The 17,279-nt window shown below is 30.2% G+C and overlaps 1 protein-coding gene across 1 annotated transcript; it reads left to right on the top strand.

Moving 5' to 3' along the window:
* Nucleotides 1-5,159: 5,159 nt before the first annotated feature.
* Nucleotides 5,160-16,269, top strand: LOC146538202 (uncharacterized). Its single transcript, XM_085187167.1, has 2 exons — nucleotides 5,160-5,298; nucleotides 13,759-16,269. The coding sequence occupies exons 1-2, from the start codon at nucleotides 5,290-5,292 to the stop codon at nucleotides 15,508-15,510; spliced, it is 1,761 nt and encodes a 586-aa protein (XP_085043293.1). The 5' UTR covers nucleotides 5,160-5,289; the 3' UTR covers nucleotides 15,511-16,269.
* Nucleotides 16,270-17,279: the final 1,010 nt, after the last annotated feature.

Here is a 17,279-nt window from a genome sequence, read left to right as displayed (position 1 = left end):
GCGCTTTTGCAAGAGCGAAGAAATTTAAATATTGAATAATTGTTATCCCCGAATGGGACTCGAACCCACAATCGTCACTTTTACAGTCACACACCGCACCGCAATGACATGAAAATTACAATTACTTTTTACCGTATCCCGCACAGCAGGGTAAGCAAAGGGAACCTAGTGTTAACACATTCCGTTACCCACTTTCCGTCAAATTTAAAAGCATTGTGTGTGAAATGGCGGAACACAACGCCGCGTTTTGGCTTAGTAACAGAACGAAAAAATAAAAATATAAATAAATAATAATTAATACCCGCAACTGGGTATCGAACTCACAACCGTCGTATTTACAGTCACATGCTGTGCGCAAACAAAGTCTTAGTCAAATCTAAACTTACTAAGTCAATATTACAAAATTGTATTTACAATATTAATTGCATCTATGTACCGATCAGTACTGCCAGCATATTAATGAGTATTAACTAGAATCGCGTAGGTTACAGGTGGTGAAATTTTTTAAGCAAACAGAAAATGTGCGTAAGTATATGCAAATGAGATGTGATGAGAAAGCCTTACATGACGAAACAACCATAAAGCGGCAAAAACGGTCATCGCCAATGAAAGGTGCGGTCATCAATTTTTAATTTCAACAATTTGTCGTGGTGTCATACAAGTTACTTACTAAAAAATTACGTAATTTAAGTAAAAAGATAAAAGATGCTATTTGTTTAAAACTAAAGATTATATAAAACTAGGGGCCCGCTCGCGGTTTCACCCGCGTGAACTATGTTATTATTAATTTCTGTCTCCATGACTACGTCCTAGTGACGTTATGCAAAATTTGAGACTCCTAGCATTTGTAGTAACGAAGTTTCATACAAACTTTCGACCCCAAAAACAACCCCTTAGAAGTCGAATATTGCAAATTCCCGTCTTAGCGAGCACCTACGTCCTATAAGTAACTCCTATGCAAAATTTCAGATTCCTAGCACAAGTAGTTTCTGAGATTTCGTGATGAGTGAGTGACCTTTAGATTCTATATATATAGATATACTAGCGGCCCGCTCGCGGTTTTACCCGCGTGAACTATGTTGTTATTAATTTCTGTCTCCATGGCTACGTCCTAGTGACGTCTGTGCAAAATTTGAGACTCCTAGCATTCAGTAACGAATGACAAAGACAAATGTCATTAGTAACGAAGTTTCATACAAACTTTCAACCCCAAAAACAACCCCTTAGAAGTCGAATATTACAAATTCCCGTCTTAGCGAGCACCTACGTCCTATAAGTAACTCCTATGCAAAATTTCAGAGTCCTAGCACATGTAGTTTCTGAGATTTCGTGATGAGTGAGTGACCTTTCGATTTTATATATATAGATTATTAGTTATTAATTAGTACAACCATTTTTATCTATTGTATTTTTGCCACCGTTCAATAATTTTGTTGCGCTGTCAGAGCAAAGGGAAAAGTTGCATAAATTACTTATTAGTTAATTACTATATTTTAGATTTAGTAACTCTATAACTTTATTTTGATTTGTATTTATTGATACCTAGGATAATTCTAGACTTTACCGCCATTGTAAACATAACTTTTTAACTGTTTTCTTACTATTTTCTTACATGTGCAATAAAGAATATATATATTATTTTTACTTATCAAACGGATCAATCCAAGGTTTTTTAAAAACTGTCTGTGCAATTAATCTGACCGCACAGAAATACTAAATCTTTATTCTTTGAATTTTAAAATTTTCCAAATACAAAAGAAATAAAATACTTCATTAATTGCATTGCAGTTGTAGACATTACTTATTGTAATTTAATTGTATAAATTATTACTATTATTTGTTGAATTAAAAAATATATCTATATATATAAAATCGAAAGGTCACTCACTCATCACGAAATCTCAAAAACTACAAGTGGTAGGAATCTCAAATTTTGCATAGGTGTTATTTATTGGACGTAGGTGCTCGCTAAGGCGGGAATTTGTAATATTCGACTTTTAAGGGGTTGTTTCTGGGGTTGAAAGTTTGTATGAAACTTCGTTACTACAAATGCTAGGAGTCTCAAATTTTGCATGGACGTCACTTATAGGACGTAGGTCGTCACGGAGACAGAAATTAATAATAACGTAGTTTACGCAGGCGAAGCCGCGGTCGGGCCGCTAGTATTTTATATTCAATAAACTATCTATTCAAATGACATTTAATGATATAGACAACGTCATCGATAAATAACGTAAACGCATATACTTCGCAACATATAATTATAAAAATGGGTGTATTTTAACTTTAAAAGATATATGATAAAAATAATTATAAAACAATATTGCAATATATAATTAATAATTTTATTTATGAGGTCTTAACCTTAAACGTAACATCTACAATGTAGGTGCGTGACTACATTTTTGTACATTACAGAATTATTTTATCATTAATTACCCACATGTTAATTGATTGGGTGTTCATTTAAAATTCTTAAAATTTTCAATGTTTATTATATTTTAAGTATGAGAATATACTATAGTACAAAAAACATAAAATTGGAATAGCATCTTCATATTAATTTATTTCATACTTTTAAAACATAGTGAATAATAAATTTGACTATATTGATAGTTGTTTCTTAATTTCAATTGGGAAATCTTTCTTGCTTATTGCGTAGTAGATATAAACTATTTTGTAAAAGAACATCACGAACTGCACTTTTTGCAAACATATATGCATGTATACATTATAACTATAGTACACTATAATATGACATATTGAGAGATATTTTTTTCTAATTTGTCTATGAATGTGTAATAAATAAAAAATAATTAAAAAAATATTTATTACTTTAGCGAAACAAGTAAACTATCGACAAACCAAAGCTTAGTAAGCTCACATTATATACTTAGTGCCTCTACGTTTCTACTTAGCAAATTCCCTATAGAAAATGCGGTCAAACAAATAAAATAACGTAAAATATTTGTTTTCATACGTCACCAATATTTCACGTGCAAGTTCCAAGACAAGGCTATAAGTCGGAAAAGAAAGTTTAGTTGGGAACCGTGAGCAGACCGGTCGGCGCTTGACCTCCCACTATAATAAGTCACGGACCTCTTCATTCATCTTGTTTCTATTATTTTTCTAATCAAAACTTTTTTTTGTTTTAGAAAATTATCTGTGTTTTAATATTTATACTAATATATATTTTTTAATTTAACTGTATAATTATTAATAGTTAAGTAATATATAAGTTTATAGTTAATTATAATCAGAAAATATTCCTAAATATATAAAATTCTATGTAAATGTATAATTATAGGTACTAAACAATGACAGCTTATTTGTTTCAATATATACGAGCTCACGAGCGCGTTGAAGTCTTTTCTATGATAATATTACAAATTGAATTCTTTCTTAAAGTTACCAAAATACAGCTTATGAAACCTTATATTTTTTACTAGCGATTACCCGTTCACGGCTTCGCTCGCTTGTACTACACACAATTATTTATTCTCTTTCTAAAGATAAATCATCATTTTATCGATACTATCCATACATTGAAAACTAAAGTTTTAGAACATTCAATAAAACACATATTTTGTAGCAGTATATAGTTATTGTTTTTTTATTTATGAGCCAATTTAAATAAAACAAAATGTTAAGGGAAGCTTGTTTTAACAAGCACACTACAGTAGTGAAAGCATTTAAATAGGGTAAGAAGTTTCTGAGATTAGCTTGCACAAAAACAGACAAACAGACTAAAAATTAAAAATTATTGTTTTGATTTTCATTTCATTTATAAATAGATTTTCTTATACATGTACAGACCGTCCGTATGTATAGATAGCACCTATGAAATCTCGCAATTGGGTGTTTATTATTATACACTATGTTTTCATAAATTTCATAAATTTTACACTGCAATACAAAATGTATTTAATTAACTTTACACCGTGCCTAATTTAAACTGTCTTTTAAATATTCTACAAGATAATTAAATATAAAATATATTCGACACGAAATCAGCTTAATGTATAAGCGAAATTGACAAATATATCCAAGGCTAATTTGTTGAGCAGTTTAGTAGAAGGTGTTATGTAAATTGATAAATGCAAATTTGGTATATTCAGATTACAAAACTATTTCCTACTATGAGTTATATACCGAATTACTGTTCATCTTTAGGTGGAGCGCAAACTATATTTTAATTTTTTTAGGCATCAGACAAATTTGAATTAATTTTATAGCGTAATTTGAAACATATACAATTAAATAATTTAATTAATTATGAAATAAAATAAGTTTATTTACAAAATATATGTTTTTACACTTATCTGCTTGAATTCAACGCCAATTCTAGATCGCCTACAATGAAAAGAGAAAATGAAGAAAAAAAACGCTGCTATACTAGAGTGGAGATAGAACCTTTAATTACAGAGTGTACAGTCACTGCTGCGTCAAATGGGCTAAGACAAACATCGAGATATAAGAGGCATGAGGATTATGGTAATATTTTTTTTTATTTAATATACATTCTTTGTTAAATTTCTTTGCATAATATATTTATTTTTCAAATCTCGTCATCGTAAGCCTTTATACCATTTGACGTGATTTAAAACATGTAGGTGAAGTTACGTATGCGTATCGAAAGTGATTGTCTAAAATTGCGTGCCATTGTTCATAGAAGATTCTTTATAATTTTACTGCACATTAATAGCGAAGATTTTGTTAAATTCAATTTGTGATACGAATAAGATTAATGCATATATTATTGTGTCCTCTGCCTACCCTGCTGTGTGCGGGATACAGCGTGAAGCTGACACTTCGTTTCCCACTTTCTGCCGAATTCTCAAGGATTGCGTGTTGAGTGGCAGAATTCAACACCGCGCTTTACCTCGACACAAGAGCGAAGAAAATGCAAATATAAACGTAAATAAATATTTCATTTCCTCGAGTGGGGATCGAACCCACTTGTGCTGCTGCACCACGACGGTCTCTGAATTTGTACAGTATATAAAAACCACATAAGAATTTCAAACGCTACTAACAATCGTTTTTTTCGTTAGAACAGTAAATCGAAACAATGACAGACATTCAATACTGTAAACAAGTATTCATAATACGATGATATGATAACATTGCTAGTACCTACCGTAGGTGTAGTGTAGACTTTGAGACCACAGAGACCCTCGACCCGCACCTGGACGTGGACAGTGCTTGCCAAGACAGCGGTGAAGACACTAGTGTAGTGTACAACTTTCATTTTGTTCAACCGTGAGTGCAGTGACAAAGCGTTTCACGATGCGCTCGGTGAGTTTAAGTGTTTGTTTACTTTTTAACCATAGATTATAACATTTTTCTATATAGTCTAAGCAATAAATAATTTTATATCCCGCACACAGCAGGGTAGGCAGAAGGAACCTACTGTTAAGACACTCCGTTCCCCACTTTCTGCCGAATTCTGGAGGCATTGCATGTTGAGTGGCAGAACTCAACGCCGTGAATAATGTTAGATCTTTTTGAATATTAAATATCAAACTATGGCTTTTAATTTTAATTTAAAATAATACAGCAATTATTTTATAAATTTAATTTAACTCGTAATAGCTTTACCTATTGTATATAGTTATATAATTATGAATATATTTTATATTTAAATAATTATTTCTGCTTTCACTTAATATTTTGATATGTATATTTTTGATATGAATATTTGGTTATTAGGTGTCGTATTAAATATCCTTATTAATATATATTTCATAGAAGTTAAGAATAATAGTAGAATTAATATAACATAAACGTATAATATAAGATCACGATGCACTTTCCCCGATGACGTAAGTTGCATGCGTGATGCGATCTTCCTTTACAATTAAAGCGGATTGTTAGAAAAGGTTGCTATTAAGGATTCTGTTTGCGAATCTTTTACATACGTTTTCTGACTAGCTAAGTGATAATTAAATCATTTCTTTTGTCATTTAAATAAACTGCGCTAAAATCTCAGTCTCATAATTTAGACATTACTGTTTTACTTACTAGTAACTGATATTATCTACTTCAAGAGGTGTAGGGTGGTTTATATCTTGTTAGAAAACGTATTGGCTTATAATATTAGGTCTGGTTTGACAGCTAAGGAGAATAACGTAGTGATATGTACCTAACTAAAGGCATCATTCACACTATGTTTAAAAAGATTTAACTTAAAAAAAGCCTGTGAATAATAATAACATAGGTTTCTTTAAATAAGTACATATCAGCCAAGATAAAGAGTACACATCAAAAACTTCTTGTGTTTTTATATAATTATTCAGTTTTAATTAGTGCAAACGTCAAATGGGTAAGAAGGGACAATAATATATCAATTCGATTCCATATTATCTAAAATTTACATTACGCATAATATCTAACAGAAACACATTTCATGTCCAAATGGACATATTTTATTTCAATTAATAATTTTAAATTTACATAAAGATGTAATTAAAATATGCTCTTACGAAACCGTATGAGAAAAATTTAAATTTATAAAATATCAATCGGTTTGACGATCTTTCTGTTACGCAACAACTAGTAACGCATATCGTCTCTCTATCTATGACCTATGCTCTCTACGAAACCATTTTCTAGAAAAAGTTACATCAATTTAAAACTTTACCTGTTTCACCTGTAGTATTTCATATCGCTAGTTTACAACTTCGCCAAAAATTGTTATATAAGAACATGTTCAGATGGGTATAACGTAATTCATTCTAAAGAATTACAATACATGTTTAGTGAAAAACTATAGAGCTTCGTAATTTTTCGAAAGAAATGTTAACTATTTTATAGCGACATTTATTGTTCTTTAATTGTTGAAGGTTCAAACAATACTCGCGATGTTTGCACCATCCAATTACACAGTATCTCTAAAATAAGCGAAAAATAAGATCTTTCAGACTCACCCATATTCCAAAAAATTAAACTTTTTTGTATTTTTGATATTTTTAGATGAACTTTCTTCACGTACGAAAGTGTAATCACTAAGTTGTTCATTTAAATTCTACTATCTCCCTACACTCTGACAATACTCTCACCGATTTAATGCTATGGCAGCAATCCCTTATAAACAGAATTCAGTGAACTCAAAAATATAACTGCCAAGTAATATACCCATAATAGAGAAACAGCTCTTTCGTAATAAAATTAACATCATATATATATATATATATATAATTTTATATATATATATATATATATATATATATATATATATATATATATATATGATGTTAATTTTATAAATTATGTCTATATATAATATTCCTTTTGAAATATGATTAATCATAAAGTAACTGAGTCGTGAGATATAGTGAGTGAAAGCTTATATCAACATTTTAGTTAAAACTATTTTCTTATGACGTGGCTTCGCGAAATTTATATATTTAATGGTAGATAAAAAGATGTATTAAAAGTTTTTGTTTTGATTAAACTTCATTATTTAAATCTAATCCATATAAAAGAAATAAAGCTGAAAATGTTAATAGTTATTCAGCAAGAATATTTTAATATAATATGTAATTGTATAATTAGGACATTATTATATCTTTTTCATTATAATTAAACTAAAAATTTTGTTGACGTGCAAACTGATCTCGGGTGCTTACTACCAGTAGAGTTCTAAATCTAAAAGAAAGGAGAAAAAGAAGGACGGTTAGCATGACGCTTAAGATTCTAAACACCGTTGTTAGCTATATTAATATAATACTAACAAGGGGGTTTAATAGGAAATACCGATTTATTGACAACGGATGGAACGAAACGTAAATAATATGGTAAGGTTCTAAACGCAACAAAGTTGCGGACGACAGCGACTAACAGTACACTGTAATCTATCACATCCATACGAATATATTACAGAACATGTCATACGTATTCCGTTACCTACGTTACAACATGTTTTCGTGAAGTTATTACATCCTATTATTAAAAAGTTTTTGTTAAACAAAGTACCTATTACATAAAAATTAACATCAAATATATATAATACTAGAGGCCCGCCCGCGGCTTCGCCTGCGTGAACTACGTTATCATTAATTTCTGTCTCCATGAGTACCTGCGTCCTATAAGTAACTCCTATGCAAAATTTCAAATTCCTAGCACATGTAGTTTTCGAGATTTCGTGATGAATGAGTGACCTTTCGATTTTATATATATAGATAAAGAATAAGCCGGTCGTGGCGCAGGAGCGTGTGACTATTGCGGAGGAAAAAAAATTATATTTTGATTTCTTCACTCTGGTGCTGAGGCGCGTGTCAAAGCACGGCGTTGTAATGTGTAGTGTATTCCGTACTTCCGGTGTTCGGAGGAAAATGAAGAACGGAGTTTCTTAACATTAGGTTCCCTGTGCCTACCCTGCTATGTGCAGGTGTGAAGCTTAAAAAAATATCTTATATCTAAATTATGATAAAAGTAATCTGAATGTCAGATCATCAGTGTTCACTAACAACGCTAATCCATTTCACCACGATGGCTATGAACGCACGAATTATTTTTACAGAAAAAATATTATAGATTATTATTAATATTTAATTGGCACTAGGTATATGATTTATAAATAATAGAAGAGAAGCTTACCTATTACGCGTATTATGCAATATTGTATAATTTTCGTAAGACGGTTAGATAATCTGAATATCTTTATCCTAAATCGCTCACATCTGTGAGAAGTGCATATAATAAGCTGTTTATTGGACATCTTAATTTTATTACTTATAGTTCACAAAAGTTCACCGTCGAGTTATTGGTTTTTCAAATTTGTTATTTAAATTTCATACACACGCACCCACTCAAATACTTGCAAGCAACCAATTTCTTCCTCAGTATGTTTTTCAGCAGTATCCCGTATAAACACGGTAGGCAGAGAAAATCTAGTGTTATTACACTCCGTCCGCCATTTTCCGCCGATTTTTCAAGGCATTCCGCGCTTTTGCGTTAGTACCATACCATCACTCATAAACTCATTGTAATAATATATTTTGTCGAAGTCGGACATCAAACCCATGGCCCATAAAACCAACAAGCCAGTCATATTTCAAAGCTAATTATAAATGTTACTTAAAAGATTGTAAACTTAATAATAGATGCATAGGTAATATATCACATTACATCTTACTTTTCAACGAAATTTACATCACTTGCATGTTAAATAATTACTAGTAATTTTAAAGTATGAATAATATGAATTTTATTTGTATTTGCATAAGATGAGTCTTTCTCTCTTTGTAATTATATATTTTTAGGGTTCCGTACCTTAAAAGGTAAAAATGGAACACTTATAACATTCCTTTGTTGTCCTGTCTGTCTATCAAGTCTATTTATCTCGAGATACCATGGAGGCTTTAAGCTGAAATTGATATTAAATAAACGCAAACAAAAAAATGTGCACAGTGACATAGCGAGACTATAAATGCGATGAGTTTGGGTTGGATTCCCATTCAGTTTAGGCAATTATTTAATATTTTCATTTACTCGCTCTAGTAACAAAACAAAGCACGGCGTTAAGTTCCACCAATCAACAAACCTCGAAAATTCGGCCGCTTAAATAACTAAATAATTTTGATGTAAATTATTACTATAAAAAATCCTAACAAAAATGTAGATTAAGTAATATTTACGAGATGCCTCATTATATTTGGATACGCACCAACAAGGGTACGTTTATTCGCAATATCTCATTAAGCGTGCACAAGCATTGTCTTTGAGGGAAAAATATGTGCAATATTTTATTGTGTTGAATCAGATGTTACAATTACTATACATATCAACTTATTAACATCATTAATTCGTTTAATTAGTTGTAAGTACATACTAGTTGCATTAATAATTAAACATTTTTATTTAGGTGTGTCTTAACACTAGGTTCCCTCTGCCTACCCTGCTATGTGCGGGATATTTATTATTTATTTATATTTTTATTTATTTATATATACCTATATTTTTTATAAAAATTAATTGTTTGTAACAGACTTAAATGAAACTTTTCATTGTATAACTATAGTCTGAAAAGGACATAGGGGGTTATTGGTTTTGAGTTCTAGTACACACGATATATAAGAGGAAGAGTAGATAAATCTAATAGGTTAAACGCTAAACACTAAAGTCTACGTGAACGAAGTTGCGCATAGCATCTAGCACAGAAATAAGCAGAATTCCAAATATTTAAATGAAATAAAAACGATTTTAAGGTAAAATTTTTAGATAACATATACTATCTATGTATTGTTACTTTTATTTCCGTATTACCTGTTGGGAACCATTTACTTTATTACCCATAAAACGCAATTGTTGTAGTTGTGGAAAATATTTCACACTCTCTCTCGTAGAAACTTATGTTTCACATTTGTCGATGGAATCTTTAGCTATTAGGTAACCATTAGTTGTTAAATAAATCTAAAAATATAATGAAACGGTAAAAAACATATCTGGGGACCTTATATACAAGTAACTTAATCAAATAACATAATTTCCAAATCTAATGAACAGACAGCCAGTTTTTGATTAAACTTCTTTTTTGTATAAGTATATCTTTTCATCTTTGGAAAATGTTATATTTAGCTTAAATACTTGCGCAAGGTGCATACGTACATACACAGGTACGTAATGGAAACGAATCACTATTGTTACGAGTACATCCAATGTTTTATAAATGACTGGTGTCAGATGAGCCCCGAGGCGACAAGTTCTCTTTATAATCGTAATTATATTAGGCGCCATAAGGTCCGATCGTGTTTTATACGTTTACGCAACACTAACTACAAGTACAACGGTGTACCAACAGTACAACAGTATGGGAACAGTACCAACAGTAAGGGAACAGTACCAATAGTATGGAAATTTATATAGAAAGAACATGTTTTTGATAACATTTTATTTAGTGTTTACAATGCAGTCGAATTCTATAATAACACTTGCTTACCTTTTTTTCATATGATTAAATAAACAACGCACCAGTAGGCCATGTTTTTAATAGCATTGTTACGCATTTAATAGCTTCTATTATTCATTCAATAAAATGGGCGTACAATAAAAATAAAATTGGCTATAGTATGAATATCAATATAATTGATAGACTGTTGATTTTAGTACAATACGAATAAGCAATCCTTTAAGCAAGAATAATCTGCGTTCACCTTTGGAAGAGAAATTCCTTCTTTGTTGACAATGGTGCATTATGTAATTTATACTATTGTATGTATGTAAATGGCTAAGCTGTTGTCACTCATAATTTGACAAACGTACTTACAATATATACTGTTTATCTTAAAATGATGGAAGTGTGTAAACACTTCGTAAAATGTACAAACGAACATGTTCATATTTTGTCTAATTTTATTAGCAATATGTACCTATATTCTCATTTACATTTTTAATACTTTATTTGTAAATCTTCATTTATCACGCATGTGGCTATTGCATGTATAATATATGCCTATAAATATTTAATTTTGTGAAAGTATGAAGAACACGGCAATTTAACGCAAACCTAATTGTAGATAAAGATTATAAATCATACGTTGGCGGTCATTGTTGCTGATTCAATGGGTCACAAGGCTTTGGAATGCTTCGCCTTCGAGCAATATCTTCCTTAAGTAATGTCTTAAGCACGATCACTTACATAATATTAGGCAAGTTAAATTTTTAATCTGTGAATATTATTTAAAACTAAATAAGTAGTTGTTTGTACGTAAATTGTAAATACTGGTCGTTAATAAAATAAGGGCAAAATAAGATTGTGGCGTTTGTTTAATATACAGATGAAAAAAGGTACATAATGTAGAACACGGAGATATATAATGATAAAATTATACTTAAGCCTCTGTACGTTTTAAAAAAAATAAATCAGCTTCTCGCTGTATCCCACACAAATAAAAATTAATAAAAATTTTACATATACCTAATTTTTCACATTATTCAGTAAAGTCAAGTCAACAATTGCTCTAGGTTTATACAATATACATTTTTACAGTTTTGTATAATTAGTCTCTATATTTATATTAATTAGTTAATCGAAATGAAAAGATAATAGTTGAGATAGTACAACGAGAAATATCGCATAGATGATTTGAGCACTTTAAGAATGATAAAATTAAAGAAATAACTCAAATGAAAGAGTAAGCACTAAGGAAGACACTCTTAGCTATTAGCTTAGCTTTATATTTTAACTTAGACAAAGTATGTTACGTGTAAAATTGTAAATGTAATCGGCAAGACGCCGTCGTGGTACAGTGGCATTAGCACGATGGTTGTAGGTTTAAATCCTACTTGGGGGAATAAAACATTATTTATTAATATTTTCATCGTCCCTCTGGTAAGAAGGCAAAATGCGGCGTTGAGTTCGGTCATACAACACACAATGCCTCATCCGACGGAAAATAACGTAACAGCCTGTATCAACCTTGCTATAGGCGTAAGCTGAGAAAAAAGCGCTTAAACGTAGGAGATAAAATTTGCAAACTTACATATCACGATTCGTCATATTTATTATTTAACAGTCTAAAGTTATCTTGTGTAACGTTCGCGTAGGTGCGTGGGCGTTCATTATATATTAATTTTGACATGTTTCAAGAAGCCATTCATCAACTTGCAAGAATGAACAGTGAAAGCGTAGGTACATCGTTCGACAATGAGATCGTGATCGACAAGTCTTTATTACCTAAAAGCAAAAAATGTACGTTTATAGCTATACCTTACTTACACTTTATTTAAATGACTTATTAACTATCCCTTATATTAGATGGAATATAAAAATATTGTTCAAAATTTAATATAAATCGAGGTTTAAGTATTTATTATTTTATTTATTTTAGTTTTTTTTATGGAAACACACAACACATTTAATATTAACGAAATGGATGTTCTGTTCTTGAACTATGGCGTTCCAACAAAACTATTATACTAAGTTTTATTTTATTAACAAATAGATTGATAGGTATGCCTATATTATTTTCGTCTTAACATTAAGGCATAAATTATAATTAATTAACTCCTGACCTAAATGTAATTGTTTCATTAATTAATTAAAATTCACATAGAGAACAATAGATATGCACTCGCTAATAGCTTATGGGAAAATGGCTATCCGAAAGGAGTATTCCGATATCATATTCTTGATACTTAATGTTCGTGAGAAAATAGAAGAGCAAGTTGCATCACGCCACGATATTTTTATTATAGAAAATTTTGTTTTAGGGAAAATATGAGAAATGAAAATAGAAAGAGATTTGTCCAAAATAGCGACAGATTTAATTATTTTGTCCCTAACCCTTGTAATAGGAGACTTATGGTAACCCTTATGGGTTACGAGGTTTTTTATAAAAAGATTGAAATGTTAGAATATACGTCAAAAAAATAAAAATCATCACGGGTATAGCAAACTTCTATAGATAAATATTGCGGTATTGGTAAAATTTATGAATTTACATATAAATTTTCATTTTAGTTACAAAAATTGTATTTAATTATGAACTATTAAAACTATATATATATAGACTAGTAAAATTACTTAGTAATAACGATCAAGTACGAGACTCGCCGTAACTTAGGAAGATGAAGTTTACGCAATAGATGATAAGAAATCTTGCATTGTTTGTAGAACAAAAGCCTTCGGGATAGAATCAGTTTTTTGACAAAATTTATACGATAGATTTTATCTATAAAGTAGCAGTTTGTCTGTACTAATATTTAATCATATTTTTATATGTTTAATTATATAGTATACTTTTATATTTTCAGGTGCAGTCAATTATTTTCTTCGCTCTTATCTATTTTGGCGTTGCTCAAAAAACCACTATTAGCGACGAGCTTAATCACAAAACAAATACTATAGAAACATCACCTTCGGTGCGCTTAGATCCATACATACGAAAAGCTTTGCTAAAAGCTTTAAGTGACCTCGAAGAGAGTGCAACTTTTACAGATCTTGAAAGCACAGATAGTACTACGTTATACAAAACGGAAAACGTAGATAACAATAACGAAGTTACACAAACAGGTAAAGAAAATATACAAATTCATTCTTTTGTTGTAAATGGACAAGCAGCATTTGATAATTCATCTCAAACGACTCCAATGCTAATAGACAATAAAATATCAATTCTAAGCACTACAGTTGGAAATGTTGAAAATTATGCTACAGCTAATCTTCCAACTAAAGCGCCTTTTGAAGATATTTTTCAAACAAAAGAAAGTGGAATAAATTTACAACAAATACGAAGTATACCAAGTAATTCTAAAGTAAGTCCTAATTTAGGACATAGCAGTAAATTAACTACATCTAAGCCTCGTGCTGTATCAACGACAACCACGTCAACTACTACTACTACCACTACACCAAAACCGACACACAACGAAGATGGCGAAAATATCGAAGAAGTAGATAAAAAAGATGTTCAGGTATTCCAAGCTCCACTAGTAGCCGCATTTACAGTTCATCAGGATGCCCAAGGAATACCTAAAAAAGTTATACCTATATACCAACAATCAAATAATCAAGAAATATTAAAACCCTCACCAACTCTGAGTACACCAACAAACGACATAATTCCCAGTTTATTAACACCACAAGTTCCAACTATTAATGTACCAAATGCACCATCAAATGAGTTTATTAATCGGCAAATAATTCTGCAAAAGCAACTGGAAGAGAAACAAAGGATATTAGAACAGCAACTTCGGCTACTTCAGATACAACAAAGACAACAAGAGGAACTTTTGAGAAATCAACAACTGCTGTTGCAACAAAAAGAAGCTCAAAGATTACAACAAGCACTCTTTGAACAAGAACAGCTTAAGCGACAACAATTTATAGGAGAGCAGCAACAACTACCAAGCAATCAAATACAGAGCAATTTCAATATCCACAAAACTGTCGCACAAAATCCTATTTCAAGCCAACATAATTTAAGATCACATAACTCTCAAATTATAGTTCAACCGAGTGTTGTTTTGGAACAAGCTAACACAGTAGCTCCTCAACAACAACTTCCAAATAGGGAGGCGGTAGATTTTTTAATACATTTAAGAGATCAGCAGCCCAATCAGTTTCCCTTACAAGAAAATCATTTACCTCAAGGTATTGGCAACTTCTTGCAGTCTAACACAGTGCAAGGCGTAAATCAAATACCTAATTTTCAGCTCACAAATCAAATACGACCTGATGATCACCTGGGACTAAAACAAGGAAACCGCGTGTTTCGCCATGAAAGCGGTGTTGGGAATTTAGGTATAAACAATCAAAATTATAATAGATTCAATACATTTGAAGTACCCTTTTCCAATAGAATTACTCCATCAAATAGATTTAATCAATTCAGTCGCGATGCGGAATTGAAACAGCTATTAGCTAAAACAAACATTAACACGAGAGCTCAAGAAGATCTTAATATTGTATCTAAAGTATTATCTTTGAATCATGGCATTACAGTAAATAATGTGTCGAACAGGCTAGCGTTCGATAGTCGAAGACATGTAAGAAAGACTACCTAAGGAAACATTTATAAAAAAATATATTTGTATATATACTTACTTATCATGCATATACATAGTTTATTTCTACAAACAAAAGTTTTTATAGGCTTTTCTTTCAACATTCAATAAAAGCATATTATTCAGATATTTAAGTAATTATTAAAACTTATTTTGTAAGGATTGTCCCTTTTTCTCATTAATTCTCAAATCGTCAATTCACAGTAGTGAGTAAAAAAATATTACTAAGCAGTTCTGCTAAGATCAGCCGGCAAGATACTCAACATTTGAGATCAATCGCGTTAAGACTTAAGAAATGTATTTTTTATTTTATAGGAACATGATTTAAATAGCAAAGAAAATTACAAATATTGTTGATTTACGAGAATATTCACGTATAATATAATTATTTATTTGATACAAATATTTTGCCATAAGTAGATAAATAATTTAAATGTAAGTTATATATTGTAATAGATAGTATAGCATGCCCTTATTGAATAGTACTAGAGTGTAACAGATAGTTGTGCATGCAAATACAAATGTACAAATTATTTATGTAAGTATATAAAAACTTTTAACAACATTATAGGAACGTAAATAGTAATAACTTAAAAAAGTCACTTCAAACTGCACCTAACCCATTTAATAGAAATTAAGCAGTAGGTAAAAATGTTATAGCCGTAAGTACATTTTTATGTACTTTAAATTAATTTATATAATGAATTGGTCATTATATGCATTAATATTTGAAAAATATATTTGTTTTTGTAATCGGAATTGCATTTCATTTCATTTCCTGGCAATATAAATTACTAAACTTATTTTTATTTTAACGTCATAAGATAAATCACGGATGTTATTAACTTTAATTATTAATAATAATTGATCGCAATGAAATTAATAGTAATAAATATAACAATCTATTATTTAACATTTTGAAACAATTTGCGCAATTTTTATAAGTTCTTATTAATTTTTATCTATATTTATTACATATTTGTGGTTAAAAGGTTTCATTATTTTATTTGTAACCTATAGTTTTTTTATAGAGGACAAGTTAAAACAAATTAATGTTGTATACAAATATTTAATTTCTATACAGTTAGGAGACTTCTGTGCTACAAATGTCAACTGTCAAATATAGTACTGCAATGTGTCAATGTCACTGTCAATGTCTTCCGCTCCCGCTCTTTTCATTTTATTATTAAGTTACTAATTTAAGCGGGAAGACATATTTGGCTCTCATATACTTGAGGTTACACGTGTTGTAGTCGATGTGATTTGTTATTAGGTTGTTAATAGATCATTATTAGCAAGTTATAAAGTAATTTAAATGTTTTAATTAATAAATAATGTGAATTGCTTAAAAGAGCTGCTATAATTAACACTGAGTAAATACCTATATGTGTTTTCGAATGTTGTTGGTGTTTTATATAAGTTTCTAGTTATATAAACTTCAGTTTATAGTTATTTTGATTTTTAATAAATAAGATTGTATTTGTAACATTAGTGTTGTGTAGTTTTCTTTTGATATTTCACTTCTGAAACCTAATTATACACTATTAATTGAATTAATTAAGATTGACAAATTAGTAGTATATCATCCGGTATTGAAATTGAATCGAGAAGAAATATATATCTCGTCTATAAAAGATATCGATTTTTATAAATATTGGTCTATAACGAATAATTATTTTATTATTATACTGCTGTCTGTAGTGTGTAGTGTCTATTGAGTAAATGTGTTCTGTGGTCTATTGTCTATGGTCATAAAACAATGTCATTCT

Source organism: Heliconius melpomene, chromosome 6 (genome assembly GCF_056956725.1).
Source record: "Heliconius melpomene rosina isolate 202511_hmr_F chromosome 6, ASM5695672v1, whole genome shotgun sequence".
Lineage (NCBI taxonomy): Eukaryota > Metazoa > Arthropoda > Insecta > Lepidoptera > Nymphalidae > Heliconius > Heliconius melpomene.
Note: the sequence above shows the minus strand (reverse complement) of the source record. Positions and strands in the feature narration are given on the sequence as shown.